General features: G+C 36.5%; 1 protein-coding gene across 3 annotated transcripts in view; it reads left to right on the top strand.

The window, feature by feature from the left end:
• Window positions 1–25,675, top strand: part of myo1b (myosin IB) — an 88,069-nt gene that overhangs the window by 50,299 nt on the left and 12,095 nt on the right. For 2 of the 3 annotated variants that reach the window (XM_055149187.1, XM_055149182.1), the window contains exons 9-22: window positions 889–992; window positions 4,758–4,905; window positions 6,162–6,280; window positions 8,179–8,265; window positions 8,356–8,421; window positions 12,185–12,289; window positions 14,888–14,950; window positions 15,672–15,872; window positions 16,574–16,800; window positions 17,409–17,609; window positions 20,007–20,100; window positions 21,747–21,896; window positions 23,212–23,280; window positions 23,367–23,453. In XM_055149187.1, coding sequence (XP_055005162.1) covers window positions 889–992; window positions 4,758–4,905; window positions 6,162–6,280; window positions 8,179–8,265; window positions 8,356–8,421; window positions 12,185–12,289; window positions 14,888–14,950; window positions 15,672–15,872; window positions 16,574–16,800; window positions 17,409–17,609; window positions 20,007–20,100; window positions 21,747–21,896; window positions 23,212–23,280; window positions 23,367–23,453 — 1,721 coding nt within the window. Of the gene's footprint in view, window positions 1–888; window positions 993–4,757; window positions 4,906–6,161; window positions 6,281–8,178; window positions 8,266–8,355; window positions 8,422–12,184; window positions 12,290–14,887; window positions 14,951–15,671; window positions 15,873–16,573; window positions 16,801–17,408; window positions 17,610–20,006; window positions 20,101–21,746; window positions 21,897–23,211; window positions 23,281–23,366; window positions 23,454–24,206; window positions 24,294–25,584; window positions 25,672–25,675 lie in introns of all 3 variants that reach the window. The other variant, XM_055149191.1, reaches the window with a different exon arrangement.

The raw sequence follows: 25,675 nt of genomic DNA on the forward strand, positions 1-25,675 counted from the left end.
AAATTCTTACAGAAAATCCCTTAAAGGAGGACTATGTTGTTTGTATGGTTTCTGAGGGAGGATTTGAAACTTGTCCAACTTGTCTCCATGGATGTTATCTGCTTTGCCTGGAAAGTCTTTCCAGGTATTTATGAGCAATAAAAATACCTCGAATTGAATAAATGTCCACTCCTCAGTCATATATGGAACATTTCCAGGTAATGCAAGAACATCACCATGGATACAAGCAGGTGGCGGACCCTCCACCTGAAATATTATACTGCGCACCATTAACATATAATGTATTGACGATAAAAGGTGCATACTTAGTCAAATGCATATTGCAATTATTTATACATTTTGACATTTTGAAACAAACATTTGCATTTTTAGGACCAATATGGTTAAGAAAAGAAATTTTAAGATATAGTTACGGAAAAGACACTTAACACCCTTTAGTGTCTTATCCTTGGTTGTTCACTCCTCGTTGCTACATTACACAGACTTGATTCAGTTGTAGTTAATGCTAGCACTAATGAAATCTGACACATGCATTCGTGAGGAGAATGGATTTCTTAGCTGCTATATCAGGTGCTTTTAAAGGACGCCATTTGATCTACCGCAATAATGTTCAAAGACCCACAGCTTTATGACTACATATACTGAAATGGTTAGGAGTGACAATGCCCTCAAGGTTACACAAATTTGTACCACAATTTAAAAGAAGCCTGCTATTTGCGCAAAGCAACTTAGATCTGAAAAAAGTTCAAGGTTGGGTTTTATCTGTAAAGACTTTGAGGTAAAAGTGAATTCCCACACGAGCAGTAGTGCATGTAAAGTCAATGACACCTAAATTGTCACAAATTGAGTTGAAACGATAACCACATGCCGTGTGTTTTTGTGTCGCAGAGAAACTGAAGCTGGAGAGAGACTTCAGTAAATACAACTATCTGAGCCTGGACTCTGCAGCGGTCAATGGACTGGACGATGCAGCCAACTTTAGGACCGTCAGAGTAAGTGTTATATATAGGTAAAGGAGAATAGCCTGCTAACTTAAGATGGAAGAGACAGTCGAGCATGCAGTTATACCAAAAGGCAGTAAGATTACATTACATTACATGCCCTCAAAAATCTGGTCTGAGGACTTGGCAACAAATTCTTTGTATGGTACCCAAATATATTTATCATTCGTTCATTCATTTTTCAATATAAAACCAAAATAAGAACTGCAATGCTGGACTTTTGCACCGCGAAATTGACTGAACCAGGACTAAACCATTTTCAGTCCTGGTCTGATCCCAGTCTCAGTCATGGTCTCAGTTCTGGTCCCGGTCTCAGTCCCGGTCTCAGTTCTGGCCCCGGTCTCAGTCCTGGTCTGAGTCCTGGTCTGGTCCTGGTCTGGTTTCAGTCTGGTCCTGGACTTGGTTTAGTCCTGGTTTAGTCCTAATTTGGTCCTGGTTCAGTCCGTATGCGATGCAAAAATCCGGCATCGTAGTTTAGTTAATGGAAACTGGAAACGGTCGTTATGCTTTTTTTTTTTTTTTTTTTTTCAATTAATCATTTAAATGGAAAATTGATAACTGAAAAAAATGAATCTTTATTTGTTTTCGAGACAAATAATGAAGAAAATAGTTGTTTTTTCATTTTCTTATTTCTGGTTTTATTTTCAAAAATGAATGAACGAATGATACACAGATTTACACATAAGATGTTGTAGTTTATTTGCCAATCATTCTGCGCTCTCAGTTGCATGGAATCCAGAGCACTACTTCAATACTTTATGAAGATGTGAGTCTAGTCACCAGTGAATCTCACATTTTTCAGATGGGCTGGAATTTTAATAAATGAACATCCAATCACTAATTATGATTTTTTTTTTTATTAGTGGTAATCAAAGGTCTACAACCAATCCTCTGTTAGTAAAAGCATGAGGTTTGGAGAGAATTGCAGATGGCAGAACAAGAAAGTTGACTCTTAATTGCATTAAATAGTAATGATTAAAAGTCTGTATTGTTTAAGTTGAGGAGATGAAGCTATTTTATTTGTTTTAGTACATTTAAATAAAAAAATTGTGATAGATCAGAATGAGAAAATCAAATCATTTGCCATATTGTGTCACTGCTTTATTTGAGTCAGCAGACATACAGCACTACAGTCTTTACAGTCAATGACACAAGGGCTTCCAGCACTTTAATTTGAAAATGCAGTGTCCCACTACTTCAATATTCACTTTGTTTAAATGCTTTTCTTTATCTGGTGAGTACAGCTTTAAAGATTTACCCTTGCTATATGTAAACAGTTTTAAGCAACTTTATTCAGTGCTTTTTGCTCTTGCTTTGAACCCACCTTGTACCACTAACCTGCATTCAGCCTTAACCCCATATTGTTTGAGTAAATCGTTTTAGCTAGACGTGCTAAACCTCGGCCAGTGTGTTAGAAAGTCAAATCTCATTACGCACACACACACACACACACACACACACACACACACACACTCAGAGCTTAGCTGTTAGCTGCTGCTGCCTCATGCTGGGTTAATCTAAATCCATACACTTTAATTTCCTCTTTTATCTCACAAAGCACTCCTCTTTATTATGAAAACAGACTCCCTCACACCTGTTTACCAAACCAGGGGACTTTGCGCAGGAAGTAAGGTTAAAATTGAGCTCAAAGAGGCAGATTTGTATTGATTAAACAGATGGAGGAGCTGCAAGAAATGAGAAACCTAATCGGCAATTAAACTGTGCATTATGATTTGATAGGATTGAACACATTTGGAACACAGTTACTTTTAGAAACTCTAAGTGTCTTGAAAACTGCTATATAAAATGTGTGTATAATTAAATGTCTAATTATTAATATTTACGAATTCGAAAGGGAAAGTGGGACAGGAGAGGCCCTTGTGCTTGCAGTTGTTGTGTCTTTAGGCAAGACTCTTCAAACACTTTGCCTAGAATTAATGTATTGTGTGAGTTTTTAAAGTAGTATATATATCAAACACATTATTGTTATTAAATTGGGACCATTTTTCATTTTCTATCTACCTTTGCTTCACCCAAAATATTTCTCTACTTGTGTACTATTTGATCAAAACCTAAACAACTATTCTAAACGAAAATATTTGTCCCAATGCTGTATCATATTATCACAAATTTAGACATTGTATTTGCTGACATTGCAATAAGGAAACATCTGCAACATATAACAAACCAGGGGGCATGTGTACAGAGGCCTGGAGCTCGTCTTTGGGGAAAACCACTTGAGAAAAGGCAGCTGCTTCCTCCTTCACTCCATCCTCCTGCTTTAAAACAAGGCTTTTTTGTGTCTCTTTGAGTCCACGTGCTCTGAGTGTCCTCCCTGATGCTCTAAAGTAAAGCATGTGGTGTCTGAGGGAGAGGAACAGACACAAGTCACAGTCACATGACACTACATCCAGGAGGCGTATTTACATTATAACGTTTGCTGTCAAAATTACACATAGAGGGCATATAGGTCAATGTTATTCTAAGGGTGAGGTAATACTAAAACTCAGACTAATAAAGACTAATGTTTTATGTAAATTTAGTTCCAATGCTGCAAAAATATATATATTTAGGTAAATTCAGATTATTCTGATTAAGCATATTTTCCTGAATTTGAGTAGATTCGACTTGACCTACCAATGGAATAGTTTTATTTATTTTTTTGGAACTTAAGCTTAACTTGATGTATTTTCATATTTTAAAAAACAAAACAAAACCAACCACAAAAAAATGAAATAAAAATAAAAAATGCCTTATTTCAAGTATTTTTTATTTAATATATATACTTTTTTTTTTTTTTTTTTTAAACAAAATTTTACTTTTTGCAGTGAATATGTTCCAATATTAAAGTTGTGGTGTAGTCCTTTGTCTTTTACAGTTGCATATATGATTGAATAATGCTACAGATTTTAAACTTCTTACTTTATGCAGATAGAGACGATTATTATGGATTAAACATTTTCTATCATAGAATTCTGACCTGCCCTCCACTCAGTTTTAAACTATAGAGTCCTTATGTAACACCACTTGAATACAACACATCTATTTCCTGGATTTTTCTCCCCAATAAACTCTACTTCCTGTTTATCCTGTCACCCCCACCGGGTTTTAGGCTATTCACTTGTACAGCTGTCTTTCCACTCCGGAAAAACTAAACAAGGGAACATTTCCACTATACAATGGTGGTTTTGGCAACGATATGTGCCGCCAGGTCAAACAGTGGCACGTATAAGTCACTTGTAATGTTTGTGCTTATCAAGGGTCTAATAAGTGCATTTAACTACATTTTTAAACTTCCAATGTAGAAAACTTGTGCTAAATGTAATATTGGTAAACCTTAGTCAAAAGATAATTATGGGTGAATTTCTGTCAAATAATTAATGCAAAATGGGTTCTTGTGAGCTTTAAGCCATGTAATAATGTTGTTACCTCATCAAAAACATTCCTGTATGTCATGGATTGGTAGTTTTCAAGTTATCAGCTACTTTTACCTTTAGTTCAGAAAGATCGGCAATTCCAGAATGTTTTCTGTTTGAGAGAAGAACACAACATTTGTGTGTTAAACATGTGTGAATGAAACTGGAAAAATACAACTGCATGTTTTTGATGAGGAAACAACATTACAACTTAGATCAGAAAATTGTGTAATATGGGCCCTTTAAATAACTGGATCTTGAATGTTTTACAATGTGACAAATTGATAGCCCTACATAATTTTTTTGTTTATTTATTCCGTGTGTATTTCCCTGTTCCCAGAATGCCATGCAGATCGTGGGCTTCATGGAGGATGAGATGCAGTCTGTTCTCGAGCTGGTGGCTGCAGTTTTAAAACTAGGAAATATCGAGTTCAAACCAGAGTCTCGCTGTAATGGCACCGACGAGAGTCGCATCAAGGACAAAAACGGTCAGTTTATTTCCAGTATGTAGAAGAGATTTTTCATAGTTTTGGACTGAAATCCATGTTTGCTTAGGCATAGATATAATAGGAATGTCTGCATTTCTGACATACTTTGTACCTCACATAGAATAGAATAATTTAAGAGTAGACTGAAATAGAAACCTTTCTTGATTTATGTATTTATTTATTTTTGTACTCATTACACAGAAAAACAGAAAAACATGCATCCTTAAAGTGAGCAGGCTTGCATCTCCACAAACCTGATTCATAGCTGGGCTGGATGAGGCCACTATAGGCCTCCTCCTGCTTGTTTCCATGGAAATCTTCTTTCTGCTATAATATTCCACGGTGTGGCATAAAACATATCTATCTCCATAAAACCGAATTTCCTAAATATGCTTTTAACTTTGTTTCCTTGAATTATGCAGGTGACCTGCCACCTCCATAAAGTTCCACCCTGTACCTTTAACAGTATTGAAAATAAAACCTACAAACTTCATCTAACACTAAGCATACACACAAAACATTGAACCTGAATCCTCCTTTCAAGTCAGTGGTCACACTGATGTGGAGATAGCACTGCCCCCTGTTGGTGGTGGCTGTCCTACTGCCTTCTGCCTTTTTGTCACGAAACACATTTGATTTTATGATTTGTTTGACAAGGGTTGTTTGCCCCAACACTCCCACTGCTGTTCTCTTTAGGCAAATGGAACATTTCCATATTTCCTGCCATAACAGAAACAGTGATCTGTCCCATGTAAAGAACCACTCCTATGCTCTATTATTGTTTTTTTTATCTGGTCTTCCAATATTTTTGTTTTTAGTGAAAAACCAGACTGAACTGGGATCAAATGTAAACCAAACCAGGTCAAGCGTGAAGCTGTTAGTGTATAATCATGTTTAATTTGTGACCTAAGAGCATCCTAGTCAGTGTCATTTAATACATTTTATATGAAAGTTGAAGCTAATTGCTTAAGTTTTTTATTGCATCAGAGTTTCCAAAAGTACACGCTGTATAAACTTGTGTAGCATTGTAATGAAAATCATAATGTTTTGTATCAATACAGGCAAAACATAATATATAATTTTGCTATTTGCTAATTATAGTCTTTAACAAAAACTCAATTGTACAAAGTAACAAAAGAAACTTTTAAGCCAATACATGGAGTGGCTGAGTACTGCATTTGACTTCCTTCTCTTAGCATCTCACTAACCTTAAAATTCTAAATCAGTATTTCAAATTTCACTATTCTTTTTTCCAGATTTGAAGGAGATGTGTGAGTTGCTGGGGATCGAGCAGTCTGTTCTAGAGAGAGCCTTCAGCTACCGCACAGTGGAGGCCAAAATGGAGAAAGTGTCCACCACTCTGAATGTGGCACAGGTCAGCCCAAACTAGCATTTTTCACAACTAAGCTACACTCTAAAAGATAAGAAGTTATTAAAATAGCCAAAGGAATAAGTCTTGTTGCACTCTAAACAAAAGCAAAATGTGTTCTTCCACTTAAAACTGTACCTCAAAGTTACTCAAATAATAAAGTATAAGTAATAGTAGTGTGCATGCATGTAAAAACATTACTTCAATCCCATGTTACAATTCAGCCACAGAATCTGGAAACCCCAAACAAGGACCTTTTTGATTGGACGATTGACTTGAACTGAAACAAATAATGTAAAAATGAACAATTTGTGCCTGTTGTTATTAGTATCATCAATTAGGGATATCAGCATCGATAACGCAGAATTTGCTGGATCATATATCTGTTTCCAAATATCAGTTCAGTTGACTAGTTGTAGTTGAGTTATTGAGTATTGGTAGATACTTAAAGCTATATTATCGGATCAGTGCATCCCCATCATCAATGGCTGATTCAGGCATGTTCACATCATCAGAGCACTAGACAGATGATGAAACTTCTACCTTACACCATTAACCTGAAAATACATTTTTGCAGAGTAATACCATAAGACCAATGCATTTCTGCCCTACTTATGACACCTTGTTTCCCCCACACATAGTATATATACAGTTCATGCATTGCTACACACATACAGAGTGGAAAGATAAAGGGCCATTGCTTACACTTGGCTGGGTTCAGTGGCTGCCGAATCACATCCAGTCAGTGCTAAAGGAAAAGCTCTCTATTATAAATGAGCAACATTCCTCCTGGAAATCGAATGTAGGTTAAGAGGTTGGTTCAGACACAGAAGTGACAGACTATAGCCTGTTTAGACAGAGATGTTTATGGGTTGATTTGATCTAGTATAAATAAATGTATTGTTTGTTGAAATGTCTCCATGAAGATTCCTTTGTTCTTGACTGTCATTTAAAACTAAAAAGGGCTGATAGTTTTTACCCAGTGCACTTGATAGGTTTAAGGTTCATAATCTGACAACAATAATGAGAAAATGGCTATTAGAATTATCATCATAATGTTGGCTATTTTAATGATTTGATGTATTTGTATTGTAGAAAAAATTGGTCTCAAATGTGTTTTAGTCATACTTTCTTCCTCAAAATACCATTAGTTGCCTGTTTTTTTTTTAATAGAATAACGTGTAAACTAAAATATATTGCATTCTTTGGATAGTAATCTGATGTCATATGTCAAATTTCAATAAACTGCTGTTTACCCCTTGCCATTTAGAAACCAAACTGAAATCCACTGGGAACATCTTAATTTTTTCTCATGAAATAAAAAACGTAATTTGGTTGACTTGCCAGACCGGTTCTTGTCTGTCAATTTAAATTTGATTAAAACTGTTTACATCATGGAAAGAACAATTTTAATTTGACTATTTTTATGAACTTAAAGGTCCTATATTACACAAAATTTAGTCTTGTAAGCTTTAAGACATATTATTATGCTGTTATCTCCTCAACATAACTGGAACTGTTTTTTGTTTGTTTGTTTTTGTTTTGTATTGTTTCTTTCAGTCACATGTTTGAGTAATCCTGTATTAGTCTGTCTACAAGCTACCTTTTACCTTTTGTAGAGCTTGGTAATTCCAGGACTGAAATGATCCAAATTGTTCTAGTGAAGTATGGAGCTTAAAAAACACAGTGGAGCACACATGACATCACTAGATGGAACAGAGTGTTGAGAAAAACTCAGAAGTGTGAAAGAAATAAAACATACAAAATTTTATTTTTTTTTGATGGGGAAACGGTATTATAAAATTGATCAGAGAAAAAGGGTAATATAGAACCTTTAAGATGCACTCATGGACTACCTTCTTATGTAGGTAGTACTTCTATTAATATTCATTTGTCTCATACAGGCTTATTACGCCCGTGATGCTCTTGCCAAAAACCTGTACAGCCGCCTGTTTAGCTGGCTGGTTACAAGAATCAATGAAAGCATCAAAGTAAGTCATGATTTTTTTTTTACTTTTCAAAATGGTTTCAAAATGTGTTTCTTCTTTGGTGAATAATTGAAGTATAATTTCTCTCTTTAGGCCCAGGCCAAAACCAGACACAAAGTAATGGGGGTGCTTGACATCTATGGCTTTGAGATATTTGAGGTAAGGCATAATAGTACGTATATATAAGCACTGATTGCTAATCAGACATAAAATTATGGCCTTCTAATATGCAGACTTCATTGGAGAATGTGTGTATTTTGTATAAAGTTAGTCTTCCAAAAAAGATTACATCTGAAACAGTGCATGGGGAGGCATAAACATCTTAAATTATACACTGCCGGTCAAAAGTTTTAGAACACCACACTTTTTTTTTTTTTTTTTTTTTTTTTACTGTTTACTGTTTACTGTTGACCAAAACATATTCCAAACTTTTGATTCATGAACGTGTCCACCTTTGGCAGATATAACAGCTGAACACACTCGTGGCTCCTTCTTTTTACAACATAAATCAAATATTCTTCAGAAAGTTCTTCCCAAGTCTGTTGCAGAAGTTTCCATAAATGTGTGGCACTTGTAGGTTGCTTGGTTTTCTCTTCTGTCCAGTTCATTCCAAACCAGCTCGATGGGGCTTAAGTCTAGACACTGTGCTGGACACTCCATGTTTTCAAGCTTATCATCTTGTTCTTTATTCCTGAGGCAGTTTTGGCAGAGCTTGGACTTTTTATCTTTCATCTTTTTTTAACCTCTGGCTGTTCAGTTCACCTCTGTACCATTTCAAGTTACTCATTGGACTTGAACAACTTTAAATGCAATAAATAACTAGAAAAACTTTTGACTGGTAGTGTATATAAAAGGAATTAGAAACATGCAGGAAACGGACAACAAAATTACAAATTGCATAATCATTACTATTTTCTGGAAGCAAAATGTGGACGTACACTTTTCTACAGTTTAGTTTACCCTTTCCTGCAGTGGTGGAAGAAGTACTTTAGCAAAACTATAGATGCCAGGACAAAAAAGTAAAAGCATCACATGAAATGATCTACTTAAGTAAAAGTAGTAAAGTACCTGTTTAAAAATGTACAAGTATGAAATAAGAGTATAAAGCATTTTGCAGATTTGGAGGTCTAATAAAGCTTCAAATGTAGTGATTGTGATGAATATTGTTGTTGAATTTTGTCCAGTAGAAACAACTGAACTGATTTTATTCCATCTAAAAAGTTTTACACTCTTTTTAATTCACCAACATCTTCTGCTATATTATTTGACCATGGCCATATGTAATGTTATGAATGTTTTAAAAGTCACTCATTACTATTAAACTTGAATTACATATACTGCCTGTTCTATATATTCCCCTTCATGTATTTGTGTATTTTTGACATGCCTGCTTGTTCACCCACTCACTCTTAAGTCTTTTGTAACTGTTGTTTTGTGTCTGTCACCAGGACGGAGTAAGTAACACCTGGCCAGCCTGTTTGCAGTGTGCATGCTTTGCGGTTTAATTTTGCTGTGTAGTAAAGTCATTGTAGGACTCCTGGTGTGCAGCATATGAGAAAGGGTTTTATTAGGGTTATAAGATTAATCAAAGTTCATTGAAATTGCTTTTTGAATTAGCCCGATTTATGAGCCGGTTTCACTTCATGAAAACCGTTTGACGTCACAGCATTAGGATTCGTTTGCTCGACGGTAGGCGGGTACTTTTTTTATTTAACCAATTGCTGCTATTTGGTCATGGTGTATGTAATGCACCAAATCCTGTAGGAAGAAGGGCGATAACGTCTTTCCCCTTGATAAAATTCACCAAACATTCTTTTTGTTCTGGCTTTAAATCCTCGATCTCGGGAATCGTTGCCAACACAGAATGTATGGCTTCGTCTACATCCATCTCGACCGCTTTGTTTACTGTTGTGTTGTACCACAAAAGGGACCCTGACAGGCATTTGAGTTTGACGTCTTGGTTTCACAGCTGATTGGCCGGTGTGCAGTCTACAACTTCCGGGGTTCTTGCAAAAATTCCAGTATATTTCAATTCCTGACCTAGTCACTGAATGGAAATGAAATTGAGAGGAGCCACTAGGTAGCACCAGCCTCACTATCTTTGAATGGCCTACAAACACAAAAATATCAAATAGAATCTTCTCGTATTACCTGCATTAGTTTAAAATGTGCACTGCCTAATTAAATTGATATTTTGAGAAATACATAGTAAATCAAATAGCAGTTACGACCCATGGGTTTCAAAGTGATTAAAAGTTAGCATCGTTTCCGTAATGATTAACAATCCAAAACAAAATATAACAACTTATGTAGTCAAAAGTCCTCAAAATGTTCAACAGGAAGCTCAAATGCATGAATACTTGTCAGAAAAAATCTGATTCCAAAATTGACCAGCCTTAGTTTTTTTTATAGATGAAGTAGATGCTATTTTGTAAACTTGACTAATGCATGTGAATGAGAACAGCCTGTCTCAAGCTATCCTCTCCATGTAGTTGCTTCTCCAACTACACCAGTTTTGTGTTGACATGATAATAACAAGACAAGGATTTGCCCCATTTAAATTCTTGTATGAACGCAACAAGAGCATGTAGGCATGGTCAGCGCTTCGTCTCTTCTTTCCCCCACTCCCAATGCATAAAACATGGATTTAAAATATGACTATCATATTTTATGGTTCACCCTCTTTCCATAAAGTCACTGAGTCAACAGAGCTACAGAAAAAACGCCAGCAGCCTGTTTGTTACTTCCTTAAATTATTATTAACAGTATGCCATAAAAAGGTGAAGCTATTGCTGTACTTTTATGACGCTTCGAGTTGGTTGGACAGTATTTTAGCTTGGTCTTTGCTGCCACTGGGATCTATAGCTGGCTGTAGACGTGTCAATTTGCTATTTTGTGTGTGTGTGTGAGTGAAGAAGACATAGCGATTTCTCAGTAAAAGGAAATGGAGGGCAAGCCCTTAACATTAACAACTTTATGTCCTGATCTATTTCCTGATCTGAAAAATACACTTGTATATTCTTCACTGTGTAAGAGTGTCTAACCTAACTTGCTTTTCTAACCCATCAATTCAGCTTTCATCAGACTAGAAGCTCACTGGCCATAATGGGTCACAATGTTAACAATGAAACAATGAAATAAAAGAAATACACTGATTGTAATGATACAATGGTTAACTGTGGTATTGTGTTGGAATTGCAGATTTAAAATGGTTTAATTATACTCATGGCCCCGTAAAAGTGTTTACTTTTAGATAAGTTCTTTAAATCAAATGGTTACTGCACCCGTCTGATACTGCTATTGGATATCGTTGCTGATCCTAGAAATATATCATATATTATATACATTCATATGATATTCTGGTTGACTACATACACTGAATATTGTATATATACAAGTGGCATGATGTTTTATCTTTTATTTATGCAGTTGTTCTGTACTTAGTTTAGAATTAAATAAGTTACATAATTTTTGGATCTTGATTTGGGCCAATTTGGGTATCGGCAGATACTTAAGGTTACAGTATCGAAATTGGTATCGGAAGTATAAAGGCTGTATCAGTGCATCCATAGTTAAGTCTAACTATCATGCAAAACTGAACAAGGACTATAGTTATGTAGCCCTACAGATAAAGATGCCATATATTTAATCCTCACAGAATCAAAGCAATACTTTCATGGTATAACATTTGGGAAGACATTTTAATCATAAATAATTGAATCAAAGTTGTATCCAGAGGGCAAAATTAAAAATATATATTTCCAATTAACTCTAATTAAATTTAAATTCCTCTCATTGTAAAGGTAGGGAAATCATTTGATTTATGAAGTTGAATATAATTTGGGTGTTTAATTATGTTTGTAACTTTTAATTATAAATCACTTTTAGTGCCTAATGCTTTTCCTTTCGGTGGTGTTTCCAGGACAACAGCTTTGAGCAGTTCATCATAAACTACTGCAACGAAAAACTGCAGCAGATCTTCATCGAGCTCACGCTGAGGGAGGAGCAGGAGGAGTACGTCAGAGAGGTACAAATAAAAAACGGGAAAGCTTATATTACATTGTTGGCTATGGGCAAGCGAATAACTGCTTTAATATGGCCCAGCCTTTATTACAATTTTTAATGGCCAAATATAATAAACTAAAATCATGTATTAAAAACATGTATTAAGCTAATTTAGGAAGCTTTTGTCTTTAGTATTGTTTAATGATTAATGCTATCATCTCATAACCACTCTTTACTGATTATGTTAGTGATTTATAACTAAAAGGCGCACTATGTAACTTTTTCTAGTGGGAGGTCCACCACCAGTTTGTCTTCGAGGAGGCAAATTATATCTTGCATTTATTAAATTGTAGGTGTAATTGCATTTTAATGGCTTGGAAAAACATGCATGCTTACATTTAACAGGTGGCCTCTCCACAGATTTGACCTGGTGATAGAAAACTGTAATGACACACTGTTGAACATTCTTATCAAAATTATAACTCCATGGCCACATTTATTTACATTTGTGTCCTCCTTTGTGTAATTTCTTGTTTAGAGCTATAGCAGAAGTGATGTTGTCCACCGTTAGACCTGGTTTAACCCTAGATTAGACCTGGAATAGTCATGTTAAATGCTTGATTTAGAGGTGATACTTGCAAATACAAAACATGTCACAATACAAAGTCACTAAGTTTAGTCAAAAGTTAAATTAAAATCTGACACAATGGGAGGCAGACCCACTGTAACTCTTTGCACATTTTCTATTGTACCCAGATGTGTACATAACAGTTTCTTATGTCACCACTTGTATCCATCACGCCAACCCACCCATAATGTGGCGTCTATTTAACCTTTTGTACTTTTTCACCCAAAATCATCTTCTTGCCCCTGAGCTGGTGTCACTTGCACTCTATGTCCCCTCTCTGCTTTCTGTCTGTCCCTTCTGTGGTCTTTAGGGATGGAAGTGGCCCCTCATTGAGGCTCAAACCTAAATAGCCGTCCCGTCCCGTCCCTGGGCCTTTAACTTCTGTTTGTTTTCAAAGTTATGTGTGTGTGAGACAGTACAAGGTCAATAACTAATGTGGGGACTTGAACTTTCTGCAGGCATATATGAGATACGAGAAAATGTTTTATCTCTCCAATATGGGGAAATTTTAGTGTTGCAACAGATAAGTAAATTAGTTACAAAGCCAAAATGGACTCTCGTATAACAGTCAGAATTGTACTTTGAATAATGAATGGAGTATAATAAGAATAAAGAATAAAGAATGATATTGGAGATTTTGTTAATATTTATATGTAATCCAGCCCAGTACAGATTAGGTAGGGGTGGATGGATGATATTGACGTATCATTTCACTATCCCAAAAGCAATACTTACAGCTGGACACAATAAACTTTTGTCCAGTTGACAAATTGAATCTCTCCTTTTGCCATGATTCTATCTGGACAACTGAGGGATTTTACACACAATCCATGAGAACATTTAAATGTCAAACTAAATTCTAATCAACTAAAAGACATTTTGTGGCAGATATTTTTTCTGACTGCTTTCTAAATTAGATTACATACTTAATATCACATATGCCAGTGATCAGCACAACAGTTTTGGGAACAACATTTTTTGTATTATCATTATGTTGGCCTTTTCTAGGTTAGGTTAGATTTAGGCTGGGTTTGGGCTAGATCCCGGTAATGAAAACAAGTCTATGTAATGTCCCCACCACACACATGGACCCCGCATGTGTGTATGTATCTTAAGTGCACGAGCTGACCCCCACGCCCCTCTCAACATCACTACCACACGACGATATCCAGCCCCCCCTCTGGCCCCTGTCCAGTCCACTGCATGGGAAAATACCACAGCCCTGAGAGAACAGGCCGGGACACCAATCAGGAATTTGGCTGGTCCCTCCATCAGGACAGGCTCTGCTTATTTGTACCCCTGACTCAAAATGTGACAGTTATCAGTGGGTTAAAGCTGTACAATTTGTAAAATAACTGCAATTCCCTTTAAAACGGCTAAAGACTATTGAGTTGGACAAAATGGGTTTGATAGATTAAACCAGACTTAAATAGCAATTTGAATGGTCACAACAAGACTGCAATTAGATGATTGCCGGGTCGAATATTTCCACACTGGCAGTTTTCAATTTTCACTTGAAATAACAACAATCAGTTCTGGTTTGAACGTTTTAAACTAGTAGAGTCATATATTGCAAGTCAGTGATTGAATGATTTACCCAAACTGCATGCTCTTTAAAAATTAATCTTATTACAGTGTGCCACAGTATTCCTGAAAGGTCGTAAACATGTGGCCACTGCATGGTTTTAAGACACAGAGCCCCATTCATGGGCTACACTGGCAATGATAGGAATTACTGATTGCGCTACGACCATATCAAACTGTAATCTAAAACATGATTGCTTAAGGCCTTGACTGTACCCACTCATAAACAAAAGCCTGCTGTCTTTCTTTCCTGATAATATTTGATCAAGGTTTGTGTAACATCTTGAAATAAATCCTCAAGCATTTTACAAGTACTACTTCATTTTAATGGACCTGATGCTGCTTTCTTGTTAGTTCTGAAGATGCATCGCAAACCACTGAAAACACGACCTCTCTCTTTTGTTACAGGGCATTGAGTGGACCAACATCGAATACTTCAACAATGCAATTATCTGCGACCTCATTGAGAATGTAAGTCAGCCCTGACATCTGCAGATACAAACAAAGCAATTCTTCTAGTATCCACTCAGTGCATTAGAATGTGATTGTGTAATTATTTTTTCTGGCGTAACATAATTAATTATAATGGATATGAGTTGTTATTATACGTTGTGATTATCGGTCAAGCATGAATTTAGTAATTGTCATTTGCTTGTCCAACTGGTTCCTTTTAGGCTACTGCTTTGGGTGTTGCTCAAGAAGTTACTGTTTGTGTGTATAGAAACTAGTCAAGATATAACCATCAATAATAGGCAGGTGGTCACAATGTTATGGCTGATGTTGTCTGCATTATGAAACAAATTTCCAGAACAGGTCATCTGATGGACAAACCCATGCATTAAAGATAAACAACAATAGTCCTCTTTTTTTCTGCACATTTTAATACTAGTCATAGTCATAAGAAGATTTGTTGTTATTGCACACAAGAATTAAGCAATCCAAAATGCTTTTAGTGTTTGACTGGTGTAAAAAAAAAAATGTTAAAAAGGACACAGACATAAAATCAGTCAATGTTAAAATAATATTAATAAATTGTTTGCTATGCTGTATTGCTATTTGTTTATATTGCACATTTGCATTGACGTAGATGCTAAATTGAGTTTATTGTTGCCTTATGTTCAAAAAACGGTGAGCCCTTTTTTGCGTTTTTGATGATAACTAAATTTGTATAATTTTTGTTTCCTTTGCCCAGAACCAGAATGGGATCTTGGCGATGCTTGACGAGGAGTGTCTGCGTCCCGGCACAGTGACAGATGAGACGTTTTTGGACAAACTGAACACAGTCTGTGCAGAACACCAGCACTTTGAGAGCCGCCTCAGCAAAAACTCCAAGTTCCTCACTGACCACAGCCTGCCACACAACTGCTTCAGGATCCAACACTACGCTGGCAAGGTACTGGAAAAGACACACAAAATAGTTTTAAATAATGCAGTTACAGTTCTTGTGGTTAGCATCTTGCAGTATCGTGAAAAGCGTGGTTGTACATTATTATTATTATATTATTATTATTACTAGTTATACACTTTATTTATACATCTATTATTGCCTCTATTCAATCTTTAACCTGTTTCAGTTTGAATACTGTAATTTATTTTATGTGTTTTTGATGTCACAATAAGCAGAAAGTATAATTTGTCATACCAGTTTACTATTTAGCTTGTTTTTAGTACACTATGGGGGTTAACTATTTTTTTCATTTATTGTAAAGCACTGATTTTTCTGTATTCCTTTTCCTCTTGCAGTCCACTTTGAAACTGTGCAATGAGTCACTGTTTGTGTTCGTAAAGTAGACCATATGAACCAATATGAACCAATACTGTCTAGAAGCCCTTGATATTGATTTCTACCAATATACTGGTTCTGCCTCGCAATGATATAGTGCACCTACTCAAAATGAAAAATCGAAAATGAGGGGGGGGAAGAAAAAAAAAAAAAAACTGCTTAATTTGAAATACTTTCGAGCCACAAAGCCTCATTGTATTTCTCAGGTAATTGGGTGATAACCTTAGAGCTATTGTATTATATTGTGCTAATGCCTGTATTCAAAAAGCTTAAGTGGTCTATTGTTGTTGTTTTTTTCCCTTCTATTCTAGGTGCTGTACAGAGTCGAAGGCTTTGTAGACAAGAACAACGACCTGCTGTATCGCGATCTGTCCCAGGCCATGTACAAGGCCAACCACAGCCTGATCAAGCAGCTGTTTCCAGAGGGAAACCCAGCCAAAGTCAACCTGAAGAGACCCCCCACCGCCGGATTCCAGTTTAGACACTCAGTCGGGACGCTCATGAAGAACCTACTGACCAAGAACCCCAACTACATCAGGTATACATTTCTGTGTTACTCTGTATTCAATACCATGCCGTAGACCTTTTTGACATTTTTATATATAAAGTCCAAAATAAACTGAACTTTTTAGGAAATATTTCATTGCTACTTTTAGTGAGAATTGCAACTTACTAATTAATTAGTAATAGTTAATTAATTGACATTCCAGAATGATTTGCTTCAACACTTAATACAAAAAATAATTGCTGCTAATTACTAATACTAAAAACTCAATTTCAAACTAAGGAAATGGCTTGAAATCTTAGTGATGTCAAAAAAAAAAGCACTTTTCTGCACGAATGACTGGAATTTCCACCACAAAAACATGTAATTTATTTTTTCAGATCCATTAGTCTTAAACTATTTCTAAAATTTTAGATTTTTAGTTTAGCCTAAATTAATCTTTACTGTTTTATTTTGTGTATTTGGCTTTAATGTTGGATATTCACCACTTTGGTCAACTGGGGTTGTTTTTAAATATGCTATACAGTTAAATGTGACTTGATTAATATGGATCAGGACCTTTCTAAAGCTATTCAGTAGATATCTAATTTTGTTCTCATTTCAGTATGGATGCTTATGTAATTTCACCCTCTTCTGTCCAGGTGTATCAAGCCCAATGACAAAAAAGCGTCTCACATTTTCACTGACTCTCTGGTTCGTCATCAAGTGCGTTACCTGGGTCTGATGGAGAACGTGAGAGTGCGGAGGGCGGGCTATGCTTTCAGACAGCCTTATGAACCCTGTCTGGAGAGGTACAAGATGCTCTGTAAACGCACGTGGCCCCACTGGAGAGGGCCCGCCAGGTAAGATGTTTGTACTTCAATTGGCATTGCAATTAACAATGTAAAACATAACATCCCATCTTCTGAATGGTCCTCAAAATGTTGCCGTATGACAGATGATGAAAAAATGGGACCATTGACATTGCAGTTAACTATTTAAAGCAAAATATGGTATGTTTTCAATGGTGAAAAGTCCTCAAAATATTACCTATGACAGGAAGCTGCCATGTATACCCTGATTAACTGTTTTAAGTAGCTGTATTTAACTTTTGCGTCCCCATATTTTCTGTTTTAGTTTCAAGATACTCCAGAATCTTAACTAGTATATGTTTAATGCTTTTACTGTCAGTATTACAAATCAGTACCTGTATTTGATGTCCTATCTAGAAAGATTTGGAAGGTGTTACCCCCTCTAAGGCACTGGTAAATGCAAATATTAAACATGTAGTACCCAGACTTGTACTCAAATTAAAAACAAGTCTTATTTCATGGTTATATAAACACTGCTCATGTGTTACTCAAGACATATTATGTCAAAACACACTTTCCATAAAGGTACTCTATGTACTTTTTCTGGAAGTGGGTCTGTCACCTGCTTGTCATTGAGATGTTATTGCTTTACCCAGATTGTTCTGCAGTTTGGCATTGAACTTATCTAGTTTGCATTTATACAGTTTCATGTGCATATTGCTCAAAAAACTAAACGGGGATGCCACAGATCTGATCTGTAACTTGTCCTTGCTTGTCTCCCTAGAGAGATAACTTAAATGCCATGCAGTGACATTCCAGGCAAAGCAATAACATCTCCATATTTACAAGAAGATAGTGAACCCTCTTCCAGAGAGAATTGGCACACCTCTAATTATGGATGAACCATTTTGTCATGAGTAAAACCTTGCTTCCTCTCTGTTACTTCAGAAAGGTATTTTGTGTTAAGTTTGAAAGTTATTTTGTTTTTCCCAAATTAAATATAGGCAAGTTTGTCTTCTTCGTGACTTAGGCCTGCTCCCCGAGATTTGTTGTGGTATTTGTTGTACCATTTCCTAAACAAATGCATTGAACTCTGAGGTTTCATTTGGGGAAAAGTGTGTGAAAATAAGTGAATGGCTGGCAGCTGCCTTTAACAACAGTAAAGTGTAACACAGTTGGTCCCATAGGATTGACACAGTGACCGAGGCTAATGGAGTGGTCAGTCCCAGGTGTGACCGAGAGGAGCTGGAGGCCTGTTTCCAGAAAGAAGCCTCCAATATAACTCTCTCCAGACCAGTGTGAGAAGAAATACAACTGTCAATAGTGAGGGGAAAGTGTTAGTATTTCTAAAGCGGCCATGTGGAATCTGTTTTTTTAAGAGGTGCACCATGTAATCGAGGTGCTTGTCTGTGATTCATTTCAAACACATTAGTGGAAAGAATATTGTCTAGACATCTATTTTGAAATCTGTCTCAATATGCAATGAAAAAAATGAATTTGGCCTTAGTATAACATTGTGTAATGCTTTAGTTTACTTAGTTCTTTTTGGTATTAATTGTGCAATTCATTTACCACCAAGTCATCCAAAGTTTGCAAAGGGCTGGGTATGGCTGGGCTAACATAAGAACAATCTTTTCTTAAACAGTGTGCACATATTTTACATTACTTTCCCATGTCTAAATGAAACTTCTTAAAAACAATTCTCAGTGCATACGATTATTTAGGAAAGTGACACATCTCCTTCCTATACAAGGCATGTTTTGACTTTTCTTCCTCATCTCAAACTTGATCTGAATTGGCTCCACTTGTATGTCTCATCCCGTCCTGGTTAGAGATTGAGATCAGCCTTATTCATGCACTGTTGTTTTGCCTGCCCTCTTTTACTGCTCCAATGTGGGTACTTTATTCAGCTAGAGACCTTTGTGCTTATCATGCATGACAAATACATACTTATTATACCAAACAATTAGTAAATGTTGTGTTACTGTTTTTTTTCGGGGTTTTTTTTTTTAGACAAAACAGATCTTGAAAAAACAAATATTATGAATGTTTGGATCAAGATATCAGTAGACTTGGAGGCATCGCTGACTTGCTGGAATCACTATAATGACTTGAGAATGAATGAAACACATTTGAAAGCGCTTTGTCTTTGTTATTGGATCTAGACATGCTGAGTTCATTTTTTTAAATTTATAAATAAATTATAGCGTTAGGGGTTTGTGATGTGCCAAAAAAGCCAAGACTATTTTTTAGAGCCTAAATCATCGTGTGTATTTTCAAATCCACCTATCACTCATGAAGCTGACCAATAGGAGGGAAATATGATACAGTTTTTACTGTCATATCACCCAGCCCTAATAAACTTCATCATTGCATTGTATTTACTTTTAAGAGATACCTTTTTTGTATATGCCTCATTATGTTAACAGCTTTTCTTTCCTTTTATAGGGAAGGCGTGGAGGTGTTAATGACAGATCTCCAAGTCAATCCAGAGGAGTTTTCCTACGGCCGCTCCAAAATCTTTATTAGGAACCCCAGAACTGTGAGTAAACTGCACCCAGTACTCTGTAAAGCAGATCTGAAGAAGGAGCAAATATAATCTAGGCGCTAATGTGGTCTAAAACTGAATTTATCAGTGCAAAAGCATAAATGCAGTCAAATGCAGAGGGAAACTTAGTCTATGAGGACAATACAGTCTAAAAACTAAACCAAGATAATCATTTAATTATAGGGTTTTAAAAAGATATTCAGATACTATTTGATAAACTAGGTATTAACTTGTCAGTACTGAAAGAAATTATAAAGATCTTAAAACAAACCCATGACTAAACTAGGACTAAACTAATCCAACCAACCCTCTCAGTACCTCAAAATCCCACATACATTTCTTGTCTTGACATCTGTTGTTCACTGTTATTTATCAAGCCCTGTCCAGTGTGCTCAGCTGGGTACTGTTCTCACGATGTTTGTGAAGCCGGGTGGGCTATGCTCCGAGCCCCCACTCCAGCAATTAGCATGCAACCACTACTCACAAAACACATGGTTTCACTTATCTGTGCCTTCTTGTACATGGGAAATAACTCACTTTTGAGGCCTCCAGCATTTAAGTGGACTTCAGCACAAAACCAGCAAAAACAAAACCCAGAATAGCATGATCTCATAGGAGTTTTGTAATTATGTGTCCTATCTGATGGGCTAATCTACTGTAAATACTATATCTGTATTATGTAAGGATATTTGGTTTTTAAATGACAAGATTTCTTGAAAAGGCTGGTATAGTATGAGCAGAGTGAACAGGAGTGATGTAACAGGCAAGTCACATAAATGCACTGCAGAAGGGAGGGCGTCTGTACACTATTCATATGCATGTACATTAGAAAACCGCTGTGATGAGTTTAGCAGGAGGTGGTGCAGAGAAAGAATAGATGGAGCCGACTTGAATGATATAACACTCATTGAAAGTCTTACGTAACAGTGCCACTAGAGTTTGAAGTGGCACCTAATATGGAAAGTTATAGAACATAAGAGAAAAATGTTTTGGTTATGTATGTGATGTGAAAATAGCTTGGCACTCACTGTTCAGAAATGCAGTCACATTCTTGATTAACTACCAACCAACATGTATTTTTATCACAATCCATAGAAGGGTAGACTGATTTATGCTGCTATACCATGTGGTCTGTATAGAGCTAGTCATTCAGAGCCAACAAAAGATGAACAATGTAAGTTGTATTGTCCAATGAAGAAAGTAGTTCAGCCTCATGCCAGAAGTGTAAATAATGATCACACTATCAAGAAGTGGAGAAAAGGGGAAATAACTACTGTATTATAAAACAAATGATCAAACATAGAACATTCAGCACAAAACCAAACTTGGCACAAAAACTGGACTAAACCCACATCACCACATCAACATAGACTTTAAGCTTTGACCTGGACTCAACAGGATCTTAACCAGGACGTATCCAGAATCAGTTCTAGTCCTGGTTACATAATCAGGACTTAACTGGTCCAAACCAAAAAATGCAGTTCAGAGATGGATTAGAAAGAGTGCTGATTAATTAGCAATTGTTTCCAAAAAAACAGGAATCTCAGTAGCAGATTGCTTACAGATATGTGCCTGGTAGTTGTCCTTTTTTGTCTGCTGTAAAACTAAACAATGTCCTTTTATTGTGTTTTGTGCTGTAGCTTTTCTTTTTGGAGGAGCGGAGGAAGCAGTGCCTGGAGGACCTGGCCACACTCATTCAGAAGATCTACAGAGGATGGAAGTGTCGCACACACTTCCTGCTTCTCAAACAGAGTCAGATCACAGTGGCTGCCTGGTACCGGAGATACGCAGTGAGTGGACTGCATGGGTTTATTGTTACTGGCACCATTTTAAGGACTTTTGACCTTTCAAACGATAGAGGAATGTAGTTTCAAGTAGTTAACTGCCAAGTCTAAAATGCATGGATAAATAACTAATGACAAACAGGAACTTAACGAGGTTAGTGTCTAAACAAGAAATACACCAAGTCTTATCAGGTCTGTGCAGGTGTTTGTAAAATCCCTCATATGATTTATTATTATTTTTTGAATATGTTTGCAGCTCATCCAAGCTGCTTCTTCAGTTTTGGTCAGATTGCTGGTGGACACTGCCTTGTACAGTTATATAGGGCAATACACCTACTTGTGAATTTTACTTTGAAAAGAAATGGAGGGCTCAGACATCATCTTTCTTCCATTTTCAACTCCATCCTCAGACCTAAATCGAGACAAAGAAAACAGTTGTGATACCCTGGTCAGGCTCAGGTGTGAAAGCACCCATCAGGGGCCTGAATGATTATGCTAATATGATTCAGGCACAGTCCCCAATTAGTGTAGTATAGAGCTCGCTAACAAACAGAAACTGCAAACAAGTGGTGTTAGTTTCAGAGTAGTTTAAGTGTAGTTATCTCCTCTCTTCAGGCAGATATAATGCTGTGGAAATGGTTTTGCTTTGGCTGAAAAGTATTGTTCTTCGAGACAAGCAGGTGATGCCACCAGGTCAAGTTACAAGTCAGATCTGTGGAGAGGTGACCTGCTCATAGAAAGAAAACATGATTAAAAATAAAATCATTAAACTATAAAGTCAAGACTGGATAACACTATATTGTGGGAACAGCCAAGCAAAGCAATAACATTCTCTATAGGGACAATCACTGTTAAAGGTCTATAGTGTTCAGAATCAGAATCAAATTTATTTGTCATTCCAGTATAAAAAATACACAGAAACGAAACAATGCACTCAGGTCCAGGTCAACAGCAGCACAGATAACAATAAGAACAAATAGTTATAATAAGAATAAATAGTTATAACAAGAATAAAATTGTTAAAAATATTGTATGTCAACCCGCCCCCATTTTCTAAAGTGCGTTCCAAGTCAGTGCTGTTTTGTAGTGTTTTTTCTGACAGAATTAATCTGTCTCACGGCATCAGGATAAAAACTGTTTAACTGTGTTAAAGGAAAAGATGTTCTTGTATTTTATAAACTAGTACAACCACTGGTACAAGGACAAAATCAGCAGTAAAATAAGACTTCTGTGCCACCTAATTTCCATTTGCCCATATTGCAAGAAGTGTTATTCAATTGTGCTGTTTTGTTCAATCTATATTTTTCATTTTGTGTCACAGCAACAAAAGAAGTACAAGAGGATCAAGAGTGCTACCACAGTGGTTCAGTCTTACACTAGAGGATGGCAGGTATGTGCTCCTATGAATTATGCATGTTAAAATTCAACTTTAAAACGAAAAAAAAAAAAAAACATGTTCTTTGTTTGTTACTACAGGCTCGCAAACTCCTGAGAGAGCTCAAGTATCAAAAGAGGTGTGAAGAGGCGGTGACCACAATTGCAGCATATTGGCATGGGACACAGGTACTGAAAAAACATCCGATATCAGAGGGAAGGGTGGATGCATGAAAAAGAAGAATTTAGTTTTGATACTGGTCTCAAATGTGGAAAGCCTGTTCCTGAAGTATCTATATTACTTTTTTATGGTATGCACTTCTTCTAACACAACAGTATTACTATACACAGATTGAGCATAACACTTTGACCACCTGGGTACTTTGTAACCCATTTGCAACAAATAATTATATTGCAAAACCAGTAATTACTTGAACAGTTTAAAGTTACACAAATTGGCTAAACCTCCCAGCATTTATACTGATAAATACTGCTATTGGAGGTGGCAATGCCTAAGTTGCTAGTGCCTCATTCACACACCCATTGACATGAATACTGCCATTGTGTACTTGAGCAAGAGACTCGATGATTAGAAAAGTGCTCTACAAATGTGACTATTTACCAGAGGAACAAAACGTACAACCACCAGGCTTATTTACAAACAAGTCTGGGGGTTGAATAATTCTTTAATTCATTCTATTAATTTGAATTTATGCTGGTATTTGTTTTTTGCAGTGCATGAAAATATTTTAGTTGTGTTTTCCATTTCTCCCAGTGGACATAGTATTTTGCCTCATCTGTGTATTCTCAACCAATGCTACTGTTCTCCTATGGTCTTACTCTATTTTCTAATCACGTAACTCGACTTTACTCTAAAAACTCATCTTTATCCTTTATCCTTTCTCAAATCCTCCACACTCTGCTACCACTCCCTCCTGCCAGGCTCGAATGGAGTTGAGACGACTTAAACAGGAAAAGCGGAATAAACGTGCTGTGACAGTTATTTGGGCGTACTGGCAGGGAACCAAGGTATTTGTAGTCTGTAGTGTGAGTCCATCCCACCTTGTTGTCCTTTGTCGGATCAGTGCCAACAGTCTGTCAATCTGAATAGAGTAGTGACCCCTTTGTTATCCACAGTCCCAATATTGTGTGTGTATGTATGTCATTATAATTGTACTATCAGTGTATTTTTCTAAATTCAACAACAGTATGTGCCTTACATCTGAACCATCTTTAAATATAATGCTATTGGTATGCTTGTTTAGACTTCAAGCTACCATCTGTTTAGATTAGATTGACCCACCCACCCTTATTGTATTATCACACTTCTCCACTAGATATTGACTATATATGACTATGTTACTTCTGTCTGATAGTGTGCCAGCTTTGGCCTGACAGAAGAGTGAGTGAGTGAGGTTTTGTTCAGGTGACTGAACAAAGGCCAGGTGAGAGAGAAGGAGGGAACAGGTTTTACATTGGTCATCTACTGGTAAAAACTATCAAATAGACTTACAGATGGTAGCATTAAGGTTAAAAATATGTATGGTATGTGCCATTAAAAACAAAAAAGCAAAACAAAACACACATAATTGTGTATTTGGAGTTACCTTAAAGGTGCCCTATGTAACTTTCCTGGTGGAGGGTTTGTTACTTGCTTGTTTCTATGGTGATATATAAGCGCTTGATCTGGAATGTTCCACAAAATGTCTTTAAACTCAGAGACAATAGATTATTGTAAGAACATATGTTTTTAAGGTATTATTAAGCAATGAAAATATGTGAAATTAAAATAAATGCAATGTAGACAATATATGGTTAATGCCATATTGTGGAACATTCCAGGTAAAGCATAACCTCTCCTTGGATACTAGCATTTAGCAGATGAGATAATCAGAAGAGATGCAAAGTGCACCTTTTAAATAGTGAAATTCCCCACTGTGGCATCTATTAAGTTCCATTTTATCTTGTTAACATGTTTATTTCTGTGGTGAGCTCCTGATATAATAAGTGAGGATAGAAAATATAAAATTGTGCAAAATGCACACTTTTTCCTGTTTTGTTAAAAGCTGTGTAAATATGCTTTTACATGCAAAATATCTATAATGAAAATCTCCATAACCCTGCACAAATGTGGTCCTAATTATCATACCTGCCCATCAAGCCCTGTTATGAGTCTCCATCTGAACCATTACCTTGTGTTCAATATTCTTCGCCTTTCATCAATGTCCAATGATTTTACACCTACCCGCTCCTACTAAGTAACCTGACAATTACTGCTGATTGCCACTGAAATTAACCTCCTCCACCGCGCTCCCATCAGGCCCGGCGAGAGCTCCGTCAGCTGAAGGAGGAAGCCAGGAATAAGCATGCCGTGTCGGTCATATGGGCCGGATGGCAGGGCACCAAGGTAT

The sequence above is a fragment of the Boleophthalmus pectinirostris genome, unplaced genomic scaffold, assembly GCF_026225935.1.
Source record: "Boleophthalmus pectinirostris isolate CB_2022bp ecotype Guang Dong unplaced genomic scaffold, ASM2622593v1 HiC_scaffold_1, whole genome shotgun sequence".
In the NCBI taxonomy this organism is placed as follows: Eukaryota; Metazoa; Chordata; class Actinopteri; order Gobiiformes; family Gobiidae; genus Boleophthalmus; species Boleophthalmus pectinirostris.